This window comes from Aquarana catesbeiana, linkage group LG09 (assembly GCF_042186555.1).
Source record: "Aquarana catesbeiana isolate 2022-GZ linkage group LG09, ASM4218655v1, whole genome shotgun sequence".
NCBI classification, from domain to species: Eukaryota; Metazoa; Chordata; class Amphibia; order Anura; family Ranidae; genus Aquarana; species Aquarana catesbeiana.
Window position 1 is genome coordinate 225,884,290 of NC_133332.1, and position 25,316 is coordinate 225,909,605.

The 25,316-nt window shown below is 42.6% G+C and overlaps 1 protein-coding gene across 7 annotated transcripts in view; it reads left to right on the plus strand.

The window, feature by feature from the left end:
* LOC141108339 (methyl-CpG-binding domain protein 1-like) overlaps nt 1-25,316 on the plus strand; it is a 70,060-nt gene that overhangs the window by 25,302 nt on the left and 19,442 nt on the right. For 3 of the 7 annotated variants that reach the window (XM_073599864.1, XM_073599862.1, XM_073599863.1), the window contains exons 7-12: nt 2,220-2,363; nt 2,754-2,888; nt 3,824-3,880; nt 9,426-9,479; nt 18,813-18,866; nt 25,119-25,280. In XM_073599864.1, coding sequence (XP_073455965.1) covers nt 2,220-2,363; nt 2,754-2,888; nt 3,824-3,880; nt 9,426-9,479; nt 18,813-18,866; nt 25,119-25,280 — 606 coding nt within the window. The remainder of the gene's footprint in view (nt 1-2,219; nt 2,364-2,753; nt 2,889-3,823; nt 3,881-9,425; nt 9,480-18,812; nt 18,867-25,118; nt 25,281-25,316) is intronic. The other 4 variants (XM_073599866.1, XM_073599865.1, XM_073599867.1 and 1 more) reach the window with 4 other exon arrangements.

A 25,316-nucleotide genomic window follows, 5' to 3' on the forward strand; every position in this document is an offset into this window, starting at 1 on the left:
AGGTCTCCAAACTATGGCCCTCCAGTTGTTCAGGAACTACACTCCCATCATGCCTAGTCATGTCTGTGAATGTCAGAGTTTTACAATGCCTCATGAGACGTGTAGTTCCACAAACGGCTGGAGGGCCATAGTTTGGGGATCCCTAGCTTAGTCTGATCATAGTACATTCATTCAGATGGTGTTGACATGTTTTTTTTAGTAGATTCAGAGAGGATCTTTTCAATTTTTACTTCTTTTGCAATTGACTAGACTGTCTAAAAGATCCAAAGTGGTTTATCTACATGATATCCTTTACTTGGTAAATTGTTGAATAACAATTTTGGCTGGAGCTCCTTTTAAAAACTATAGTTTAACCCTCCTCTGGGACCTCTTGGCTTGCACCTTACTCTGTTCCCAGTAGGATTGGCCTCTTCCTTCTGGGCACCTCAGATGTGAATAAGCCTTGATCCTAAATGGGCACCCTTTACTCTGGAAGCAAAGGATCACTGCACCTGTTCAATCCATTGCTTTGATGCTTGTTAAAAGAGAAGTATAGCCAAAGCTTTTTTTGGGCTATACTTCTGTGGGTCACAGGAGTGCTTTTAGTTCTGCACTCTTGTGACCCGTTTTCAACTGACATCACAGACCTGGTCCAGGCTCCGAAAAGATCTGGACTATATGGTTGGTATTCGCCCAGATGCCTTGACCGGCAGCTGGCTTAGCCTTGCAATGTGCCGCTTCTGCCCCTCCACAGCTCAGCACTCCAGTGAGCGCTGGAGGGGCAGAGAACTTGTGAATCATCAGGCTGAAGACTGAGAGCTGAGCGGTCAGTGACGTTTGATCGCTCAGTTCTCGGTCTAGAGAGGCAGCAGGGGACAACTGCAGCTGGAATTAGTGCTGCAACCATCTAGGTTAGTATGATTTTTTTAATTAATTTTTTTGAGATTCCTGAACTTCTCTTTTAAGGTTGTAAAATACATAGAACTTCAAATTGGCAATCGGCCATGCATGTAACGTTGACTTTGTCCAAACTTTGCTTTTACAACCAGTTTTGAGGATGAATCAATAGTTCTATTCTATAGGATATTGAGTTTCCTAATTAAGAGCAGTATAATGATATGTTTTCACAGTGGATCAATAGTGCTGACCCATATTATTGTCTTTTAAAAAAGAAAAATAATATATCATATAAAATGATCACTGAACTATAATATTATTGTTAATATTTTTGTTTAACAATTCAAAAGAATTTTTTGTAATTTCTAGCTGCAGCCAGAGTCCTTTTTTTTTTTTTTTTTGTTTTTTTACGATTTCAGCACTAAGAGACTGGCTTAGCTTTTATAAAGCCATCATAAACCCGGCTCTCAAATGGCCAGCAACTTGTGCTGACACTTTAAATTTTGAGGATAGCAGTATAGGGATTGCTACTGCCATCGGCTACCCAGGCCTTGTGCTAGGACTGCGTTTTATTTCCTACATAGGTCTCCTGTGCCCTAGACATTCTGCAGCCTGTAATCTCCTCACATTTTTGTTTTTGGTCTTTAGGCCTCTGTCCCCTTATACAGCCTTCTTGTTGGTACCTTGAACAACGTTTTAAAAGTGTCTGGTGTCAGAAAATCAAATTTTTCACTTGTTTTGGATTCTTGTTATTTTTTCCAAAGGGGTTGCATAAAAGTAGATTTGTTTTTTTCTGAAACACTTTTTATAAGACTTTGTCACTCCTAAACGGATGCCATGCTTTTTCCTATTACCGGTCTAAGATTTATTTATCACAGGCCAACTCAGCTATTTACATACTGTACCTTCACATCAGTCGCTGCACACAAGAAGCTTGCATTGCTCAGCTGATGGTAATTAAGCCTCTCCTACTTAAGCCGGCCTTAGATAGTTAGAATCTTGGCCGGTTCAGCAGGGACCAGACAATATTTGCACCATCTCTGGGCAGGCTGATTGTACCCAAGTCGATTCATCGATTCAATTTGGGTACAACCAGCATGTCAGATTTTTACATGTGATTATTGCCAGTGGCTCTAGCAGCTAGTAATAATGACTGTGTTCTCCCAGCAGGGACAGCACCCCACGCAGCCCACTTCCCCCTCCAGGAGAACACACTTTTTTTTTTTTTTGGTATAATTTCTTAGTTAAACAGGAGTTTCTCTATCATAGAATGTTTTGTAGTGTGTGAAATTGGTGAATTATACAGGTGGGAAATCCTGTTAATATCTCCTTCCTAACTTCAGAGCACCGGCTGTGGTAATTGTGCTGCATGCAGTTTGACTGAGAACTGTGGTTATTGTTCGATATGTCTCCTCCGTACCCACAACCCTGAATTCGGAAGCTCCTGGAAGTGCGTGAAAAGGCGCTGTCTGAAGGCTATCCACAAGGTACCATCGCAGCAACTTTTGTGTGACCAGCTTAAGAGCAACCTGTTCCTGCACCACTTTGGTGCTGAGCATTCCCAGAAAATGAACAAAGTTTCCCACCCTGCTGAAGATTTATGTTTTATCTAGGTTATCTCTTGAAATAGGTATTAGTCGAGTCTTGACAAGAGCCTTCATGGTTAACAATGCAGCTCTCCTCATTTCCTGTTTTTCTTTTTCTTGTGCAACATTAATTTGTATCTTTCATTGCTGTTGTTTTAACACAAGAGTTTCAGCAGTTATTTGAATAGAGTAACTCCACTTATCCTTCTGTTTAACAGCATTTCTTTACAGCTTTAGTGTAATTTGTATGTTGCAAACAGTAATTGTTTTCATTATATTCTTCTTGCACAGCCAGGTGACTGTGGAGTTTGTCAGGGCTGTACTGCAACAGAGGACTGTGAGGCTTGTTCTGTGTGTTTAAAGAGGCAACAAAACCCAGATCTGGACATCAGCAGGAAGTGTGTGAAACGCAGATGCCACAAAAAGGTCAGTGTAAAACTGAGGGCATACATTTGTGTATGTATGTGTGTGTATATGTGTGTGTGTGTGTGTGTGTATGTATATATGTGTGTGTATGTATGTGTATATATTTTATGATCTAGGTGATATCCTATTGCCGCTTGGGGAATCAGGAAGGGTGTTTTTTTTTTTTTTTTTTTTTTGGGGGGCGGGGCGGGGGTTGTCCCCCTGCTGAAGCAAATTTGATCATGCTTTATTGGAGGTTTTAGGCCTCCTCTGGATCAACTGTCAAATGCTTGCTTTTATTGAATAAACTCAAATCAAGGTACTGTAGTAGCCTGGACAATTATAAGTGGGATAGGTGCATTTTGAAATTGGATGCCACACCACACACCTCTCACCATCTTTTGCATACCTCAGCCTTTCAATGCTGGTTTTCTCTGGACAATGCCTACAGTGTTCACAGTTTGACACATATTGGCTCTGTTTAAAACTGGCAGAAGGCGGGGCCGGAAGTAACAGCAATTTTTTTTTATTATTTATTCTCTAGTAGATTTTACTGAACCTGAAGTGCTGGAAAATTAACATTTTAAAACAGAGCCTACCACCTGGGTCTACTCCCACCTCCCCAAGTTCCGTCAAAATGCTGCATTACAGAAATTAAAGAAAAAAAACACCTAAGGAGAAAATAGTAAACATTCTTGTCTTAAGGCTGGTATACACGGGACCAAAAATCAGCTGGTTCAGCAGGAATCAGACAAATTTCGCTCTGTGTGTACCGCTGTCTGTTCAACTGAAGTCTGTCGTTAGTGCTGTAAATTAGCACTGAAAGTAAGATAACAAATGCTTCTTATGTGCTCATGCCTTTTTGTTTTTTTATTTCATACCTTTTAAGGTCTCCTTACACATAACTTATCTAGAAAATATTGCTGTTGACTCTTCTTATTGTTTTGTGTTTGCAGAAATCAGGGACCAAAACAGAAGTAATTAAAGATTTTGCTACAAAGAAACTAAAAACAGTAAGTATCTTAGGACTTGAAGTGGTTTGGATGATTAAATGGGTAGGACAGTAATTTATTTAAATACGTTTGGTACAGTGAGGAAGGCTTAGATCCTTGTGTGTCTGTGTTTTTGTTTTTGTTTTTTGTATGGAGGGAGTTTTCCTTCACCATGACAGAAATCAAGTTAAAGCTTTTGTTGATCCCTTGGATCAAAATACAGAAAGTAGGGGGCCAGACAAGTCCAGGAGTCCTTATATACCATTTCACAGTCTCTCTTTTAAATCCATTGTGTTTTAGGTTATGGACATGGTAACATATATGCAGCATCCAGGAGGTAGGCTTTAAACCTGGGCACCACATATGTGTTGTGTTTGTGCTGGGAGCCGAGAGATGTTGGTCTCCTACTAATGATTGGGAACCAGGAGTCCCGGTTCCCAATAACCTGATATCGCTGTGATAGCCTCTGATTGGCTGTCATAGTGATCACTCACTGCTTAGCCGCTCCTGGGTTTTTTCTTCTCTGAATGGAGATAAAGAGAGAAAAAATATCCAGATCAAGGTTTGATCTAGGTTAGTGTTGGAGTTCAAGGTAAGGGTCAAAGGTCTGGGCCAGTATATTAGGATTTTTTAAAAAAATGCATTTTTAAAATTTGTGTCGGTGTATGTGTTTTAGGTAGGATAAAAAAAGCAAAATGCACACCATTGGTTCTGGGCCCTACTTTGGGTACAAACAACAAATAACATCTACCTATGTGGTATCGCTGCAGGAGAATTTATTTTCAGTTCTTTATTGGTAAGTTATTGTATTGGCAAGAAATATACAGCTAAATTATAAAAACTAAAATTCTTTTATTATTTTGGGCCAGCTTTCCTTTGATAAAAAAAAAACAGGATATATCTGTTACCATTTACTACCCTATGAAAGCCCAGTTAAGGCTTGTTTTACCCTCGGCCATGAAGGGGTTAATTAGGACTGCAATAAACCAATTATGCCTCGCATTAGCAAAATATAGTAACATATCTAAACAGCAATGTAAGGTCATTGAATGAAGGATAAAAGGAAGATACAAGGATATCAAGCAGGAATTGTGAGACTGTATACGTGACAATTTAATGATCGTGGCGTAGCACTATGGTGGTGAGTCACACAGCTATTCGCACTTGTATGTTCTAACTTGCATTCGTGTGGGTTGCAGGCCAGTTGGCTGTCTTTACAGAGTAGTAGAAAAAAACAACAACAGCAGAGCAACATGAAATTTTATGAGAAATTTAGCAAAAATGCAATTCAATCTTTAGCACTGCTACAACAGCTTATGGTTAACATCCCATAAAGAAATTAAGTGTTTTTAAATGACATAGGAGGTTTAAAGCGTAACTCTACTATCTACCGATTGCAGGTGCAATGCTTTAGCGACTCCTATGCAAATAAATAATAATGTACCTTTTTTTTTTCCCTGCAAAAATATGTGCACATATATATATTTATTTATTTTTAAAGGTGGACTTGGCCTTTTAGAGGGTATAAGCATCACCCATAATTTTAAAAAATCTATTTGCTAGGGATAATATTATTTAAAGACAGCAGTTTTTAAAAATGGACAATAATTTCAGCACACATTTTAAAGAATACACAAAGTAAACCTGTGCACGGGTTATGCATATTAAAGCATTTTACATATTCTGGACAAACTCCCATTCACCTCTGTAGCTGTATGAATTGTAAGGAAATGTTTCTTCACATCAGGGACACTGATATCACAGCTCATCTCAGTTTATTTTCTCTGATGGCAAGGACTTGGCAGCCTTCCAGTCTTCAAATTTTAACAAGTGGCAGATACTTGTAAGCTGATAGGGCTCTTTCACAAAGACCTTCAAAATAAGCAGTTGGGTTACATTTATGCAACTTCCCAACCGCCTATCAATGCCACTTAAGATTGTTAAAATAGGGAGCTATGATTATACTGGCATGATTTCCAGCTTACTCAGAAATATCGTTCCCTCCTCTCCCCAAGACAAGGGTATCTGCGCTCCCTCCTTTCCCCTGCAGCTGTTTCCAGTTAACAGAGGGTAGCCAAATTACATGACCGTCCTGAAAATGGGAATGTATATAGATCTTTCTTAACAGGTTACTCAGCATAGGTGTAAGGGGGGGGGGGGGGGGGGGGACTTATTTAAAGTACAGTGCATCTGGAAAGTTTTAACACCGCTTCACTTTTTCCACATTTTGTTGTGTGCCTTATTCCAAAATGGATTAAATTAATTCTTTTCCTAAAAATACTACAAACCATACCCCATAATGACGTGAAAGAAGTTTGAAATCTTCGAAAATTTATTAAAAATAGAAAACGAAAAAATATCATGTACATAAGTATTCACAGTCTTTGCTCAATGCCTTGTTGAAGCACCTTTGGCACCAATTACAGCCTCAAGTCCTTTTAAGTATGATGCTACAAGCTTAGCACACCTATTTTTGGGCAGTTTCCCCTTTTCTTCTTTGCATGACCTCTCAAACGCCATCAGGTTGGATGGGGAGCGTCGTGCACGGCCATTTTCAGATCTTCCCAAAGATGTTCACTCTGGTTCATTTCTGGAATCTGGCTGGGCCATTTAAGGACATTCACAGAGTTGTCCCATAGCCACTTCTTTGTATCTTGGCTGTGTGCTTAGGGTCCTGTTGGAAGATGAACCTTTGCCGCAGTCTGAGGCCCAGAGCGCTCTGGAGCAGGTTTTCATCAAGGATGTCTCTGTACATTGCTACATTCATCTTCCCTCGATCCTGACTAGTCTCCCAGTTTCTGCCGTTGAAAAACATCCCCACAGCATGATGCTGCCACCACCATGCTTCATTGTAGGGATGGTATTGGCCAGATGAGTGATGTCAGGTTTCCTCTAGACATGACGTATGCCATTCAGGCCAAAGAGTTCAATCTGTGTTTCATCAGACCAGAGAATTTTGTTTCTCAAAACCTCCCTAAGGCCCCTCTACCCCGACCGCTCAGTTTGGCCGGGTGTGCTCGCTCTAGGAAGAGTCCTGGTGGTTCCAAACTTCTTTCATTTACAGATGATGGAGGCCACTGTGCTCATTGGGACTTTAAATGATGCAGAAATTTTTCGGTACCCTTCCCCAGATCTGGGCCTCAATACAATCCTGTCTCGGATGTCTACAGACAATTCCTTGGACTTCATGGCTTGGTTTTTGCTCTGACATGCACTGTTAACTGGTGGGACCTTATATAGACAGGTGTTTGTGCCTTGTCCAATCAACGGAATTTATAACAGGTGGACTCCAGTCAAGTTTTAGGCCGGGTTCACACTAGTGCGACAAACGCTCCAACATTGAGAGCTCATGTTGCATGACGTGTGAAAATCAATGTTTCCCTATGGGAGCTGTCCTAACCGGTCCGACACAAGTCGGTCCGACTTTGAAAATATTCCCTGTACTGCTTTGGTCCGACTTTGATCCTACTTCAGCCCATTGACTATCATTGAAATCGGATCAAAGTCAGATCGCCGTCTTGCGTGATGCGACTTTGGCATGCGACTTGTGCTCAGATGATCTTGAGGGGGAACTCGGCGCCAAATTTTAAATAAAAAACCGGCATGGGTTCCCCCTCCAAGAACATACCAGGCCCTTGGGTCTGGTATGGATTTTAAGGGGAACCCCCGACGCCGCAAAAACGGTGCGGGGTTCCCCCCCAAATTCATACCAGACCCTTATCCGAGCACGCAGCCCGGCCGGTCAGGAAAAGGGGTGGGGACGAGCGAGCGCCCCCCCCCCCCCTCCTGAACCGTACCAGGCCGCATGCCCTCAACATGGGGGGGTGCTTTGGGACGGGGAGCGCCCTGTGGCCCCCTCCACCTCAAAGCCACCCTGCCCCAAAGCACCCCCCCCCCCCCATGTTAAAGGCATGCGACCTGGTACGGGGGGGGGGTGCTCACTTGTCCCCACCCCTTTTCTGACCGGCCGGGCTGCGTGCTCGGAACCGGGTCTGGTATGGATTTTTGGGGTGGTATGCTCTTGGAGGGGGAGCCCATGCCGGTTTTTTATTTAAAATTTGGCGTGGAGTTCCTGCTCAAGATTCATACCAAAGTGCCTGGTATTGGCGGGGATCCAAGTCGGATCCCCGTTCATTGAAAGTCGGACGTATGTCAGCTTCAAGTCGCAGGGCAAAGTCGGATCCAAAGTAGGACGGCTGTCGTGTCGCACTAGTGTGAACCCGGCCTTAGAAACATCTCAAGGATGATCAGTGGAAACAGGATGCACCTAAGCTCAATATTGAGTGTCGTGGCAAAGGCTGTGAATACTTATGTACATGTGGTGTTTTTTTTAATACATTCTCAAAGATTTCAAACAAACTTCTTTCATGTCGTCATTATGTTTTGTTTTTTTTTTTTTACCTTAATGCACTCTCTGCTTTAAGGTAAAAAAATCTTTTAGGTGCAGCCCCCTAAAAGCCCCCTAAAATACCTGAGCCCGATCTCGGTCCAGCGATTGCCCAAGAGGGGCAATGCCATTGGCTCTCACTACTTTCAGTTAAATCCAGTGATGAGGGATCAGTGTGTGTGCCAATAGACGCGCACACAGTGCAGCTCGGCAGCAAGCCCGCATGAGTACATCCCCCAGCAGGCGGCTTTTTAGGGGAGATATTTGAAGGCAGGAGGAACCAGAAGCACTGGCGGGTGACCCCAGAAGAGGAGGGTTTGGCCTGCTCTGCGTAAAACTGTTTCACAGAGCAAGTAAGTATAAAATGTTGTTAAAAAAAAAAAGACTTTAATATCACTATCATATTAGTTGCGTATGTCCTGGAATTCTACTCTAAAGCTGTTCTCCATTCACTTTTAAAAAAATTAAGTCAGCAGCTACAAATATTGTAACTGTTGACTTTTAATAATAAAACATTTTCCTGTCCAGGGATCCAGCGCTGTACTAACCTGGGCCCATTCTTCACCAGTCTTTGGGTTCCTGGCACCGCCATGGTAAGTGTGGGAAGCTGGCTGTGAAGCTGCACTGCATGAATGGTCCCGCAGCCCCCTGGGACCTTTGATGTATCGTAGAAGGTTGCGGCAGGGAGGGGAGTGAACTTTCAGTGAAATCGCTTGGGTGATTCCAGCGGAAGTATGTAACAGTTACCTGTCAAAGCTGTGTGCCCACTCGCCCACAAAAAATTGAGTTCCAAAAGTAGAAAAGGAGGGGAGTGAATTCCCGCCTAAAGGTGCTGTTGCAAAGCATCAGAAGTGATCATTTGCCATTTTAGCCATGGAGCATTTCCTTTTTTTCCTATCTGGTAAAAGGGTGGTCCCCAGGAAGTGAGGGGAAACCTCTAAATGCAGCCCCGGATAGCGGAAAAATCTGACAGATTACCTAAACTTTCTCCATTCTATTCACAGCTAAAAACCTATAACATAGAAATGCATTTTCCTACAGTTACTTTCAGTACTGAGATTTTGAATAAGATTTTGTTTCTTTGGGAATGTGTCTGTCTTGGTGCCCTTGTACAAATCCTATCTCTAGTTTGGTAATTTGACTAACATCTCACCTCCAACATTCTTATCTCTGTTTTAGAAATGGAGATTGATGTCAGAACGAGATGGGAGCAGTCTTCCGGCTAAGCAGAAGGTTAGTAAAACGTCTGTGTATTGTCTGATTTCTCCAGTGAATATCCTTTTACTAGTAAAATTGTGATCATATAGACCAGCTGTATAGCTTGGGTGTGTGTATATATATGTCTGTGTGTGTGTGTATATAATATAATTTGTCTGCTGTTCAACTCTAATCTTTGAAGGCCACTGATCAAGGTTCTTGGACTTTTTTTTGGGGGGGGGATTCTTTTTATTAAAGTTTTCGTAATAATACAGAAACGGAAAACACATACACGTTAAAAAAAATAGCCTTACTGCCAGGCAACACAGTACTAACATGACCTCAGCACTAGGCCAATAGTATAGCTCAAAGGCAAATATAGAACTGTAAGAACAGCAAGTCCATTACATCTTATGAACAAGCTTAACGTGTTATAACATGTCTTTATGGACTCCCAGTTCTTATAACCATCTACTGGTCTATAGGAATAAACAGACACTAGATATAATTCCTAGTTTAAAGAAAGCACTATACAAAGACTCAAAATGTCAATATCAAACTTCACCCCTAAACAGTATTGACACTATTAGAAGTCGTTTAGAATATACCAACTCAGTCAGACACTGTAGAAACACTATTCGCCCCCCTCCCTCCCCCCTACACTTTATCACATTTTTTTGGCATTCCCCTACTAGTGTTTGTGGCTTTGTAGAAAGGAAGGGCTTTATTAATAAGTGACTTCCAGGCCGGAGCAGCAGGAGGTGAAGGTTTTTTCCAAGAGAGATTTATCGTCTTTCTAGCATAGTAGACTCAGTGTTACTCTCTTTTAGAGGCCAGAACATCGACTAGTCCCAGGAGACACACTTTTAACAGTGGGTCTAACATAGTAGTTACTTCTCTATACATTCAGTAACCTCCACCCAAAACTTCTGTACAGCCGTACAGTTCCAAAAAATATGCATAAAATCCGCCCTGGGTGAGGTGCACCACCAGCAGCAGGATGACCGGGGGGGGAGGGGGGGATTCTAGCCAGTCTGGCTGGAGTAAGGTATATTTGATGCAGTAATTCATAGTGGATGAGATGGTCTCTAGCCGAAACCAATCTGGAGAAATGAATTTCCCAAAGATCGTCCTAGTCATCCCTGTCCTCCTGAGGGAACACCCTCTCCCAAGCCGCTCTGCAAGGCATAAGGATCCTGCTGATATCCACAAACAGCTGCTTATAAATATTGGACAAAGCCTTGTCTAACTGATCGTCCCTAAGCATAGATTCCATATCGCTTTCTTTCAGCATGATTGGTGCAGTACTAAATTGAGTTTTATGCATGACGCAACAGGTGAGATAACAAAACAGGTGAGAATTAGGTTAAATTTAGATTTCAACTCCTCAGATTGCAAAAGTTTGCCATTCCTAACCATATCCCCCACCTTTTTAATACCAAATTCGGTCCATATAACAGGGTCAGGGTACTTTATAGAAGTGCGAAAGCTGAGGATTTTTCCATAATGAAGTGTGGGGAGAAATTACCGAACAGTCCATTAATTCTGCTTTACCAGCTGCCACCCATGCTCTAACAGTTGCCCGCATAGATGTAGTGATAGGGTATGGGGCACTACTGCCCCTGAGCAAAAGATGCATCAGTGCCTAATAAGAGCCTTCTAGAGCAGCTTCCAAAGCGACTGCTGCATCATCGTCCGGGAGGGTTAACCACCTTTGGGTGAAAACTAATTGCCCAGCCAGGAAGTAATGAAAAAAATTTGGTACCGCCAACCCCCCCTTGCTTCCAGGGTTGCTGGAGCACCTGCAGTTTGATCCTAGGGTTTCGCCCCTTCTACAAGAATGCAGACACCAAACTATCTATGGTCCTAAAGATTTATTTTGGTATCCACACAGGTGAATAACGAAATCTATACAGGAAGAGGGGCAGAAATTCATCTTTAGCAAATTAACTTTCTCAATGAGCGTTAGGGGGATATTCTGCCAAGCTTGCAATCTACGTTTTAGCGTCTGCATTAACGGAGTGACATTCAAGGTAATGAAGTCAGAGACTGAACTAGAGATATAGATGCCCAGGTATTTAACCTTACCTACTTGTTGTAAGGGGCAGTTGGCTGGAACCCTGCAAGAAGGAGAAGGAGTCTTAAGTGGAAGAAACTGGGATTTATTCTAGTTTACATTCAGACCGGAAAAAACAGCAAAGGTATTCAAAATGGACGGGGATGTATCAGAGTCATGCAAAAATAATACTGTCATCCGCGTACAAAGTCGTCTTTTCTATCAGACTGCCGACCTGGATACCCTGTACTTCTGGAGAGGCTCGCAGAGCCACAGTCAGGAGTTCAATGAACAGGGCAAAGTGCCCAGGAGACATAGGGCAACCTTGCCGGGTACCCCTACCCATCAAAAAGAATTCAGAGAGCAAGCTGTTTAGTTTAATGACCGCAGTTGGGTTATGATATAAAATACTGATCCACTGTCTGAACTGCCAAACCTATTCGCTTCCAACAATCGGGTCATGTATTGCAGTCTACCGAATAAAGCCTTTTTCAAGGTCCAAAAAGACTAGAACACCTCCACTGGAAATATCCGGTCCTGTGCAGGTTAATGTCAGTGGCTTTTTTTGACATGAAGCCAATCTGGTCAGGGGAGATCAAGTGCTCTAGGACAGGAATGAGTCTGTTGGCTAACAATTTAGTAAGTATTTTGAAATTCATATTAAGTAGGGCTATAGGTCTGTAGGATGAACACTGAAGGGGGTCTTTATCAGGTTTGGCCAGCAACACTATATGTGTCTCGTAAAAGAAGGAAGGGAGCCATTCTTAAAACAATCATTTTATAATCAAAGGAATCTCGGTGAAAGAACCTTGGCATATTGTTTATACCGCTCGATCGGTAGTCCATCTGGACCTGGTGCATTTCCATTAGGAAAATAACCTATAGCAATTGTCACCTCCTCCTTAAAGGGGGCATCCAAAGTCTATCTAATCTCCTCTGACACAACAGGTAGATTTTAAGGGGTCTAAAAGAACCATCGGATCCTAAATTGTTGTAAGGGGCTATGGGTGAGTAGAGATCCCTATAATACAAACGTCTGTAGGATATCCTCTGTTGGTGAACAGCTCTTTGGATTGGGAGGAAATACATGGGATCGCTGTCAGGGGTTTAGCCTCAGCTGTCAATAATGCAAGCAACTTACCATTTTTGTCCCTTTGCTCAAAAATCTGATCAGCACTCTGTCGCAATGTGCAATGCCCTTATAATGGCGGTGCACTGCCCTCCAGGCATTTTGTAAATTTGCCAAGGTATCTGGGGAAGGTGTATCAGCATTCGCTTTCGCACATTCCTGTTCTCTGTCTTGCAGGGTTGCCATCATGTGATTATGTTCTGCCCTTGCTTTAATGGCCGATATGTACATCCCCCAGTAGTGGCCTAAAAAGCATCCCATTCTATCTGGCCCATAACTGATCCTTCATTAATTTGCCAGAATGATTCTAGGTGTGGTTTTAAAAGCTCCCCCACCTTGGACTCCCCCACCCAGCCAGGAGATAATCACCAGGACCCCCTAGACCAATGGCCTCCAATCTGTAGGGTAATCTGCAATGGGGTATGGTCTGATACGCCCCTAGGAAGATATGTAGCTTCAGACACCATGGGTAACAGGGCCTCATTGGCAAAGGCCATATCTATTCTGAAAACTGAGGACAAATAAGAGTAACACCATTCCATAGGATGTTTCCACCTCCAATTTTCAGTGAGTCCAGCAACCTCAGCCCAGTGAAATAAGTCATGATTGGGTGCTCGTTGCAGGTTAGAAGTATCAAGATGATAATACAGGATATTAGTCACTCGCAATCAATAACCTAAATGGTGAATGAGGTGCTAGATTTTCCAATATTTCATATAAAATGACACTGGAGAATGGAGGAGGAGTGTAGATATTTACCAACGCTAAGCAATGTGAATAAATCGCAATAATCACCACCACATAGCGACCCCCAGGGTCTGTGAGTGCTATTTCAATAGAGCAAGGAAGAGACTTGTGTAAGAAGAGAATGTGGCATGTATGGCTCATTGGATCCAGGGATGGCGTATAGCAAGTATCTTATTTCCCATCAAGTGGGTCTCCTGTAAAAATACAATTTGAAGGCGATGGGACTGTAGATACTTTAACACCAGAGCCCGTTTAAATTTGGACTTGAGTCCCCTGAGATTCCAGGAAAGGACACCAATACTCAAAGTCATGACCGCAAAAATAACCACTAGATGGGAGCCCAGTACCAGAAAGGAAGCCCAGAGCCATACATTGCCATTTACAATACTGAAACATAAACGTACACCAGTAACATAAAGAACCGTTAAAAAAACCTGCATTCCTGAGAGAACCTCTCCCCTGTACATAGGGAGAACTTTAATAATGTAAAAAGCACAAATACATTACCGTCATGTAGTATATAAAAAAAGATGCAGAAAAACACAAAAATTAACTTCAGCTTATAAAAAACCCAACAGAGTCATTGACTTTCCCTGTCTCGCCAGCATAACGAACTTGATGCACAAAAACACACGCTGGAGGACTTAAATCCCAAAAACTTCAAAACTACTGCATGCACTCCACAGAGGGAAGGTGGGGGAGGAATTCCAAGTTTCAAAGTTTCATTCCACAAAAGAACTCCCAAAAAACTCCAGACCCCACGTAATGGTCTGACAGGATCAATATGTAAGCAGTAACAAAAAGGGTATGCAAAAAAAGGCAAAGAGGAAAATTGATCTCAATGGGGAGTATAGAAAGGCCGGACAGGCCTGTAGTGCCTTCCAAGGAGTCAGTCAACTCCCCCCCCCAACCAGCTAACAAAGAAGGTATAGGGCCTGGGCCGAGCAGGGACACAGCAGTGTCAGACTAGGGTATCCAACCGCTCTGAGGCATCCGATGGAGATTCAAAGAATTTCACAAATCCCCGATGCTCCACACGCAGCTTGCTAGGATATAGCATTCCAGCACTTCTCATGTAACCGCTTTTTCACCTCCACAAAAGAATAGCGGTGTCTCTGGAGCTCAAGGGAAAAATCAGGAAAGAAGTGTAGAGTGGTATTTTCATACCTGAGCTGAGGTTGTTTTCTTGCTTCAGCGAGGATGAGGTCCTGATAATTGAGGAAGCTTACTAAAAAAAAGTCTAGGTGGTGACCCCTGCAGTCTGGCGCCCATCGGGACTCTGTGGGCACACTCCACTATATATGCTGAGGACACTTGCGTCAGTTTTAAGGATATCCTTAAAGAACGTTTCGGCTTCTTCAATCTCAGAGATGCGAGACTCTGCAGCAGAAACCCGGCCCCTGAATTTGTCCAGTTCTTGCCTGATGAGACCACACTCAATGGCCAGTGAGTCTATCCGGCCCATGAGGGTGGTCTTGCTGGCCTCTATGGTGGCGAGGATGGCTGTTGTGGAGGAGTCGTGTGTCGTCGTCCCCCCCCGAATGCTCTGCAGCCGCAGAGTCTGTGGCGATTTCTCCCTGTCAGTATCCCTATCTAGCAGCAGCTGCAGATTTGTCCTCACTGCCACTGCCCGCCTGGCTCCTGGAGACAATGGCAAGATGACCGCCGCACGTATCCCCACAGCGGGGCTCTGAGACTTAGGAGGTGGCTGCTTTTTGGTGGAGCATCCTTTAGATGGATCGGGGGGGTGATCCCCGACCTGGCGGCAAGAGCTTACTTAGCAGGATAGCACAGAGGGAAGGAGGATTCGGCAGAATTCTTTGGCAGGATAGCTGGAGCTGTCACCGAGACGTTCGCTCTCCTTTACATCCGGAAACGCCCCCCCCAAGGTTTTTGGACTTAATTTTGTCTAATGAACGCCATGTTTCAGAAAGGGATTTTCCTTTTGATCTCAAAAGTTTAAATCCCATTCAGTAGTTGGTCAGTCCCCTGAGTTCAACCATATAAAACATTTGTGAAACAGGAGCTGTATTTATTTTTTTCAAAGCCAAACTTCTCTTGTACAAAGGTGTCAGAATTGGCTCTGTGCATGTTCCTGATGCATGCCATACACCCTAGGAGTCCAGGGCTGAAAGTAGATGAGTCAAATGGTTCAGGTGGTATTTAGCATAGCACAATGAATTTAATGTGAACAGCAGCTTTCAATTTTGGCCTTTAAAATCTGCTTCCCGGGAATGGTGGGTGCGAGGACGCGATCACCAGATATGTAATAGCTCCTAAATCATCTTTTGGATAAAAGGTCATGCAGCTTTGGGTGCGCCTTTATTTAATAAAATGCATATCATCTATGACTTATGTACTACAGAAGTTGCTTTGCCATGTTCTTTTTTTTTATCATAAATATATTTATATAGTTGTATGTACAGTTTTAAAAATCTAACCTAATGTGTTGGCTCCTTACCATCTGAAACAGTCTTACAAAGGAAAAAAATAAACAGTATGAAGACCACTCTGCTGTTTTATGTAATCATATTAGACTTGTCACTTGGTAAAAGAAACTGTTGAAGCGAGACGATTTAAATTACTCTGTTATGGGTAGTGTAGTTGCCAGCTTACTTTAGAACTTGCATATTTTTGGACAGCATTTTTATCATTCAGCATTGTTTCTTCAAGTGGATGTAAACCCGATTAAAGCTTGCACTTTGTACAGTATAGGATTTCATGTCATCTGTGCCCAGTCTTGCCACGAAGAGTTAATTTAACTCTGAGCAGTCCTTACCTTTTTTTCAGTGAGATAAAAACTGACACACAGAGAAATGGGAGGCAGTTCTATTCCCTTGCTGTGAGTGACAGGTGATTTACATATCTCATACAGGAGCCTGAGAGAGACTTTCTGTGAACTTCAGATCCCCTCCTCCTTTCTTCTCCAGCTCTCCCAGGATTGGCTGCTCCACACCTCAGCATGATTGGGCATGCTGAAGTCATGTGGTGACTTTTTCTGGGTTTTGACTGGATGTTCTTGATCATGGGGCATAATCCACCAGACCAGCAGACGTTCAGTGTAAGAAATACACAGGACAAAATGCATGTTGACAAGGGGAGTGAAGAGGTGGGCGGGGAGTCTACTGACATCACGACTCCACCCACCGAGCTCCAGACAACAGACCCACCCACAGAATCTGCAGTTTTTCAGGTCTCATAACAGACAGGTGAGACAGGTAAGGATACATGAAGGAGGCACGTATATCCTTATATATAACCACTCTGGCAGTAGTTTAGAAAGGATGAGAGTGGTTTTACATCCACATTAAGTCACTAGCCACCAGAACTGTTGTGGGTTGTTGATTCACCCAGTCATTACACCTCGGGATGTTGCAGCCTCGGCAGTGGCTGTATAACTGCTGTAAATACTTGACTTTAAAGTGAACCTGTTTTTTCCCCTGCAGGATAGAACAAGTTCTCTTTAAAGCAACCTCCAGTCACCAGTGCGAGGTAGTGGAAGAAGCCCTGTGAAATGTTTGATTCTAGTATGAAACTTTAAAAATTGACCCAAACCAGCTTATCCTTTATAGCTGAGGAAACTCCTGTATTTGCCTTCAGTTAGCTCTGCAGTTGCCTGTACACAAGATCAGCTATGACACCAGCCATTTGAAGACTTGAAAGTTCAATTGAAAACTAACATAAGCACAATAGCAACTGTAACGGTTCTTGCCACAGGCATGCCTTGAAATGGGCATGTTTTGAGAAACCATTAAAGAGGAGCTTTAGGCTCCCCCAAAAGAACTAAGTCAGGTGCTACATATACTGTAGCTGCTGACTTTTAATGTAAGAACGCTTACCTGTCCAGGGATCCAACTATGTCCTGACCCAAGCTGATTCTTCAATCGGCTTCGGGAGCAAGTCCTGGCATCTCAAGTAAGGGAAATGGGCAATGAAGCCATGCGGCTTCACAGCTGGTTTCCTACTGCGTATGTGCAGGCCATGCTGCGCCTTGTGAATGGTCCTTTAGTCTTCCGGGACCTGTGATGAGACCCAGAGGACTGCAGGAGAAGGAGGGGGGTCGGGGGGATGAACTTCCGGTTTAGATCACCTTGGCGCAACTGACCGGAAGTAGGAGTGGGTACCTGTCAAATTCAAGTACCAGCTCCCCCCAAAAAAGTGACAAATGCTGCAGTGGAGTGGGGGGAGGTTCCAAACAAGCAGAACTTGCCCTTTTGGGTGAAGTTCCGCTTTCAGTCAGTGGGCTTATTAAGCTTTAAAAACATCATTTTTTATGTTAACATATGAAATGTTCATTAAAAGAAAAAGTACTATTCCTCCTAAATTCTCCAGAAAGTTTGGAGAATTTAGCAAATAGATGATTGGTGGGGGTCACTTGTAGACGAAAATGGAAAACTACATTTATTTCATTGCTATTGATTACAAGTGCATTTTACAGTTGGAAGGATGGTGGCCCTCAAGGTTGGGGTTGGATAGCCCCGCTCGGTTTCTCTGCTAAACTGCATGCTTGGGTAGTGTATTTGTGGATCTCTCAGTCCATGTCGAGCTAGCTTAAAGGGTAACTCCACTTTCATGGGGGAAAAAAATTGTACATAAAGAAAAAAATAATACAGCGTATGCAATTGCCACAAGTCATAATGTAATTAAATTGTATTAAAAATTACCTTTCCTTTTCAATCTGCAGCTCTGTAATTTTCTAAAAATGCAAGACAATATAGCTATCTGGAGGCGTTCTGCACACAGAATATGTACAGAACACCCCCCAGAAACATCATTTACTGTTTGTGTAATTGGCTCACTTATTTTCCCAGAAGTCTACACTAAGATACACGTCAGATTTCAGGCATCCCTTGCAACAAAAATGTAATTTCAGCGAGATACTCCTAATATGAAATCACGTCTAAGGGATGCAGGCTCAGTAGCTTTCCTTATTAGTGCCCTGCAGGTGCTGCAGCTAATTAAGAATTATGAAACCCCTCCCATTGAATTCACTTTCCCACATGGATACAAACACAGGGATTTCGTCAGAATAACAAAAGGTAGGAATCTGCAACAAAGTTTGGTATAATCCTTGCTATGTGCATAGATCACCTAGAGGGGAATGTTTTTTTCTCACCAAAAGTGGAGTTATGCTTTAAAGGTACTGTCATCTTGGGCTAAGAGACTGCGCCTTTGTAAAGGGTCCACCTGCACCACTTATATTTTGCCCTACTCCCACTTGCCAGCAACAATACTTATTGCTTCAGGTTATGTGGGAGTACAAGACCTCTCACCACATGTCAGTGTGCTTAGGGGAGCTGTGAGGGAGCTCTGCTAAGGGGAGTAAGCTGGGGCAGGGGGACATTACAAAGGCTTTCTGATCTACAAGGGCAAGGTGACAGTGTCTCTTTCACTGTGGCTTGTGCAATCTTTGCCTTTTCTCTTTTCCTACTCTTAGAAAAAGGCCTATCATAAAAAGGTGAAGGGAAAAACTGAAAAGAAGAAACCGAAGGTCAGTTGCGTGATGTTTGACAGACTCTTGTTGGAGACCTTGGCTGTTCTCTGGCCTATCCTGTTGATGTTGTCATTGGCTTGTTATTCTAGTTGTAGTTTTTGGGTTGTTTGTATCCTGTAACAGAAAATGATATCCTATTCTTTTTGTAGGGCTGTGTAATAACTTTACTCTTTCCTACTCTTTGTTATGTCATTCAGCTCGTAGTTTCTGAGCTTCCAGTATGCTTACCCTATTACAAAGCCTCTCTGTCCATGTTCTGCTGCTTCCATGTTTACTCTATTGGTTAACTTCAGAATCTTGCCCTGTATGTTGCCATAGTTGCATTTGCTTACAGAAAATCTATTTCCACTTGTAGAGCCTTTCTGTGTGCTTGACTTGCATGCTTTCTGTCCTCCCCTGCATGCTAGATGGGTTCTTTCCTTGTTAAAACTTCCTTTTAAATGTCTTCATTTTTTAGGCACTTGCTAAGTATTGGATTGCAAGCATTCTAAAGTCTGCATTTTTATTCACCTCCGATTCTCACTTGTTGTGCTAACCTATGCTTTTCATGGACAAGTAATACTTGTTCATGAAAAAATACTAATACATTTTCTGGAAGGAAGCGAAATGCATTAGCTTATAAACAGTAGACTAAAGAAAATCCTATACAGCAAGCATTTAGGAAGCTTAAAGAAGCTTTTTAATGCCCATAAATAAACTTTTAGCAGAATTTTAGAAGCTCAAAAACAAAAGTTTTAAATATTGCAGCTTACTAATATTTTTCTTACATCATGGGACAGAGTGCCGCATGATTAACTGCTTCAGCCCAGAAAGATCTTCTCCCTTCCTGACCAGAGCACTTTTTACAATTTGGCACTGCGTCCCTTTAACTGCCAATTGCGCGGTCGTGCGACGCTGTACCCAAATTAAATTTGCGTCCCTTTTTCCCCACAAATGGAACTTTCTTTTGGTGTTATTTGATGACCTTTGCGTTTTTTTATTTTTTGCGTTGTAAACAAAAAAAGAGCAACAATTTTGAAAAAAAACATTTTCTTACTTTTTGCTATAATATTCTCAAAAATGTTTTTAAAAAAACAAATTTCTTCATCAGTTTTAGGGCAATGTATATTCTATATATTTTTGGTAAAAAGAATCGCAATAAGCGTATATGGATTGGTTTGCGCAAAAGTCTACAAACTATGGGAAAGATTTATGGCATTTTTATTTATTTTTTACTAGTAATGGCAGTGATCTTCAATTTTTAGCAGTACTGCGACATTGCGGCGAAGAGATTGGACACTTGACACTTTTTTGGGACCATTGACATTTATACAGCGATTAGAGCTATAAAAATGCACTGATTACTGCGTAAATGTCACTGATAGGGAAGGGGTTTACACTAGGGGGCGATCAAGGGGTTAAATGTGTTCCCTAGCTAGTGTTTCTAACTGTGTGGGGATAGGACTCACTGGGGGAGGAGACATATCGCTGTTCCTACTTACTAGGAACAAACGATATGTCTCCTGTCCCCTGACAGAACAGGGATTTGTGTGTTTGCCACATGCATCGGGACCCCCGCCGTGCTGTGGGTCTTAAGGGGAACAACGTACCCATCCATTGTTTTGCGCAGCTGCGCCGGTCGGCAAATGGTTATATGAGAACTATGGCCAAAGCTCTTAGTTCTGCACTCATGTGACCCAGACTAAAGTCTGCTGTTGGTTGTCACAGAGCCAGTCCAGGCTCTGCAGGGATCCAGACAATGTTGGGATTCGCCCAGATGCCTAATTGGCAACTGGCTCAGCCTATCAGCACGCCACTGGGAGCCGGAGCCAGCTGCTCCCTGCACAGCTTGACGCTCCAGTAAGTGCTGGAGGGGCAGAGCACACAGCAGTGACTGCTCACTGAAGACCAAGCACCGAGTGATTAGCGCCCTTTGATCACTGAGTTCTCTGTCTTGGGAGTGGCAGAACATGGATACCGCATTGGACCAATGCTGCATCCACCTAGTTGAATATAAATGTTCTTTTGAAAACCCACACTTCTCTTTTAATCCTCACTTGATGGGTTATTTGCCACATACAGGTGATTGAGCACTGGCAAAAAAAAGACAGCAAGGCCTTCCCTCTATAACCCCTCTCATACAGTAAGTATCTACTTTCCACTAGGTGATGGTCACAAGGCAGTGGACCCAATAAACGGGAATAGACACCCTGAGACATTGCCCGCTGTGATGGGTGAAGGTTGGATCCTTAGTGTTACTAAACCCACAGCAGTAAAATCTGTGCAACCTAAGGGGTAATCCTCTGCATTGTATAAAAAGGCTGTTTGATCCTGTATGCACAGAGCCTCCTCTTCTTCCACTGACTCTAAAACGGGTCCGGATGACGGAGTAAATGCAGTCAGGATGCACATGCCCAGTTTGGTGTGTATATTGCTAGAAAGTTTTTCTTGGGAGAGTGCATGTGATCAGCACAGGGCCAATGAAAACTGTCCAGACAGAGAGGGTCCGGGGTCCTGGATCCTGATTGGACAGCCGGTGCAGTGTAAAAACTCCTACAAGCTTTAACCAGGCACTGATAGAAGTCACAAGACTGCTATATACTTTTATTTACTTGTATTTAGCAGTTCACATTTAATAAAATAATTGCATTTCCATGTTCTGTGTACTGTAGGAGACCAGATATAGTGAATGCAGGGTCCTGGGTTTCGTAACACTTTAAACTCTAAAAGGTGGATCCTGCAGCAGGGAATGGTGAGCACCCGGGTAGCTTTTTCTAGTACTTGTGTGACTATGAAACTACCTTTTCATAGTATATTTTCTTTTCTCTGTGGCCACCTGTGATGCACTTTTACTGTGCAGGCATACTTCTGCTCAACATATAGGCTCTCATGAGCTGTCTGGCTCCTGCCCGTCTAACAGCGAGTTCAGTGTAAACATGCGCACAGCATGGACTGCAGGGATCATGGTGGCTGCCGTAAGACTCCCACGTGTTCCCTTTACACCCTTTTCCTAAGGAGGGGATATATGCGAGTTGCAAGTGCCCTGATAAAGCAATATTCGTAAAAGAATCCAGCACAATCAAAGTTCAAAATAGAAAAAAAAACTTAAAAAACGGACAGACTATCATTCTTCAGTGTTTTTTTTTTTTTTTTCTTCTTTTTTGAATTTTAATTGCACTGCACTCTTATAGGAATATTATATTTGTTGATGCAGGAATGCATGTCAGTGCTGGCTGCAATCATCTGTTTTTTTTGTTAATTTTTGTTAACTTGCACTGTTGCTGGGTAGAATGGAGACAACATTATTGTTCCACCTAAGGAAGTTTTCTCAACCATTCCCTATGGAGATAGTCACTAAATAGTGAGCATGCCTTTTGGTAAATGCAGCAATCTCTTGTCTAAATAGGTGTTTTACGCATCCAGTGGATGACATGCCATGTGTAAAGATCCTGCTGATAGCATTGGGAACATTACACAAGACTTTGTGTAAAGCTTTGCTTGGTTTGGAACTGCAGTCAGGATGGCAGTAGCTATTAATTTCTACAAGAATCTTACAGCAGAAGTAAACACTTTTTAGACGTTTTTACAGCAGCTGTTTTTGGCTTCAGACGTTTTTCTCTACAGTCAATAAACTCCCCATCATGTTATCCTATGTGCCCATGCACACATAGGCTGTTACCAGCAGTTTTTGGCTGGGGCGTTTTTTGGCTTCAAAAAACCCCAAAACGAGTGGGTTCTGAGAGTTTTTTTTTTTTCTTTTTTAGCTGTTTGCAGCTGTAAAAAACGCTGATTAACACCGATAAACACTCAAAAACATGGCTCACCACTTTTTGGACGTTTTTAATCCATTGAAAAAAAAAAAAACGCGGGAAATGATAAAAAAAACTCTATTGCAAAAACCTTAAAAAACTCACTGCAAAGTTACTGGCATTTTTAGAATGTTATTTTAACGTCCAGTGTGCATGAGGCCTTATAGCTAAGAAAGCTGTCATCTTCGTCTGTTTGTTCTGCAGTTGCCATGATGTTGCTCATATGGTCAGTTATGGCACCAGCCATTTGGTGGCTCAAACAGTTCAGATGAGGACACAAGCAACTGTGACAATTCTTATTCACGCCAGGCCTTGAATGTGACTGATTTGGGTGTAGTTTCATTTTAACCACTTCAGCCCCGGAAGATTTGGCTGCTGAATGACCAGGCTATTTTTTTCGATTTGGCACAGCGTCACTTTAACTGACAAGTGCGCGGTCGTGCGGCACTGCATCCAAACAAAATTGACTTCTTTTTTTCCCACAAATAGAGCTTTCTTTTGGTGGTGTTTGATAATCTCTGCGGTTTTTTATTTTTTGCGCTATAAACAAAAAAAGAGCGTCAGTTTTGAAAAAAACACTATCTTGTACTCTTTGCTATAATATCCCCATTTTTTATTTATTTATTTTTTTTTAAAAAGCTAATTTTTTCCTCAGTTTAGGCTGATATGTATTCTACATATTTTTGGTAATAAAAATCGCAATAAGCATACATTGATTGGTTTGCACAAAAGTTATAGCGTCTACAAAATAGGGGATAGATTTATAGCTTTTTTTTTTTTTTTTTTTTTTTTTTTCTAGTAATAGCGGCGATCTGCGATTTTTATCAGGACTTCGACATTATGGTGGACACATAGGACACTTTTTTGACACGTTTTTGGGACTATTGGCATTTATACAGAAATCAGTGCTATAAAAATGCACTGATTACTGTAAAAATGTCACTGGCAGGGAAGGGGTTAACACTAGGGGTGATCAAGGGGCTAATTGTTCTATCACTGTGTCCTAACTGAAGGGGTGATGGGACTGTCCAGGGGAGATGACAGATTGTTGTTCAGACGATCAGTCTCTTCTCCTCTCAGAGAACCGGAAACTGTGTGTTTACACACAGATCCCGGCTCTCGGTGTGTCACGAGCGAGTGCGGGAGCCCGGCGGTCATCGCGTCCGCCGGGCACTCGCATCGGCTCAGGGGGCAAGCAGCGGGCTAGTGGTCACAGGGTGAAGCGACGTAGCATAATGTCGTGTCGCCCAGCCGTACCATTCTGCCGCAGTAAAACTCCGGCAGCTGGTCTGCAAGTGGTTAAGGAAGGAAGGAAGCACCTGTTGAAGTATGCCTAAGCAAGGTAAAAGGTTTAGCAGATTTCCCTGGGACTATCTTTTGGCCATAGATGCTTTAAGCAGAATTATTTTTGCTAGTATATTGGTCTTCAGAAATTCCCTGCAGGAACCTGTTAGTAATTTTGTTTTTTCTGAGCAACTTTTGTTGGGCCTGTTTCCTCAGGGCTGGTTTGCGGTGGAATCCATCTGAGATCACCAAAGTCCTGATGCGCTGAGCTCAGCAGATCACACTGTTTCCTTTTTTTTATTTTTTTATGTTTTTAAACTAACAATATTGAAATGTCACACAGATATCTCATAAAGTTCTATTGCCAGCCACTTGATGAGAGGCAGTGGATTGCACTGCACTGAAAAAAAGTGAGCGACTGGAGTGGTGGGGCAGTGCAGGTTTTTAAGTGATCCTGCAACAGATTCAATTTGAGGCTATTGAGAAAAATATAGCTCTCTAAATGCTTGCTGAAAGTGATGCTCTTTAGCCTAGTATTTAAAGCACAGCTCCAGGTATAGGACTAAATGCAGTATCAAATAGCTGGAGTTGGGCTTAAACTCAGTTCCACTTAAAGGATAAGTTCACTTTTGAGAAAAAAATAATAAATGTACATTTGCAGGTAAAAAAATGTGCTTTTATTTCTATTTTTTGGAGCCTGTAGATCTACATCCCGTACGGGCAAGTAGATACAATCTGACAGGAAGAATCAATGTTTGCACAGTGGCTGCAGCATTGGGAACATGTTACATGTTCTACCCTAAAAACTAGTGGAACTTGTTCCCAAAGGTGAGCTTATCCTTTAACTAAAACTTCATGTATCAGTTTTGGGTAAATAGTTCGATGCTGATTTTGGTTGCTTGCACCTTTTCCCTTTCCCCATCTCTAACAGCCTGTCTTGTACTTTACCCTGCTTGCCAAAACTTTCCATGCATATAATCCTATTTGCAGAGCTTGCTTGCCGGAATCCACTTTACATGTTTGTTCCTTCCCCCAAACCCATTTCACCTTGCAGATTTGATGGCATCCTGCTTTTTTGCGCATTTAGCATTATGCATTAAGTTCCATGTTAATAACTGCCTGACAAAGCTTTAGAGCACCTAATCAATACTGTCCCTCCTGCTATGTTCTACTGCAGAAGGTAGGTCGTCGCAAGAACCGAAAATGTGGCACGTGTGAGGCCTGCCAAAGGAAACAGGACTGTGGCGATTGTGACTTCTGCCAGGACAAGCCCAAATTCGGTGGCCGTAACCTTAAGCGGCAGAAGTGTCGCTGGCGCCAGTGTCTGCGGTTTGCCGCGGTGGGTTTTGTTGCTTAACCCTTTCGTGACCAGAGG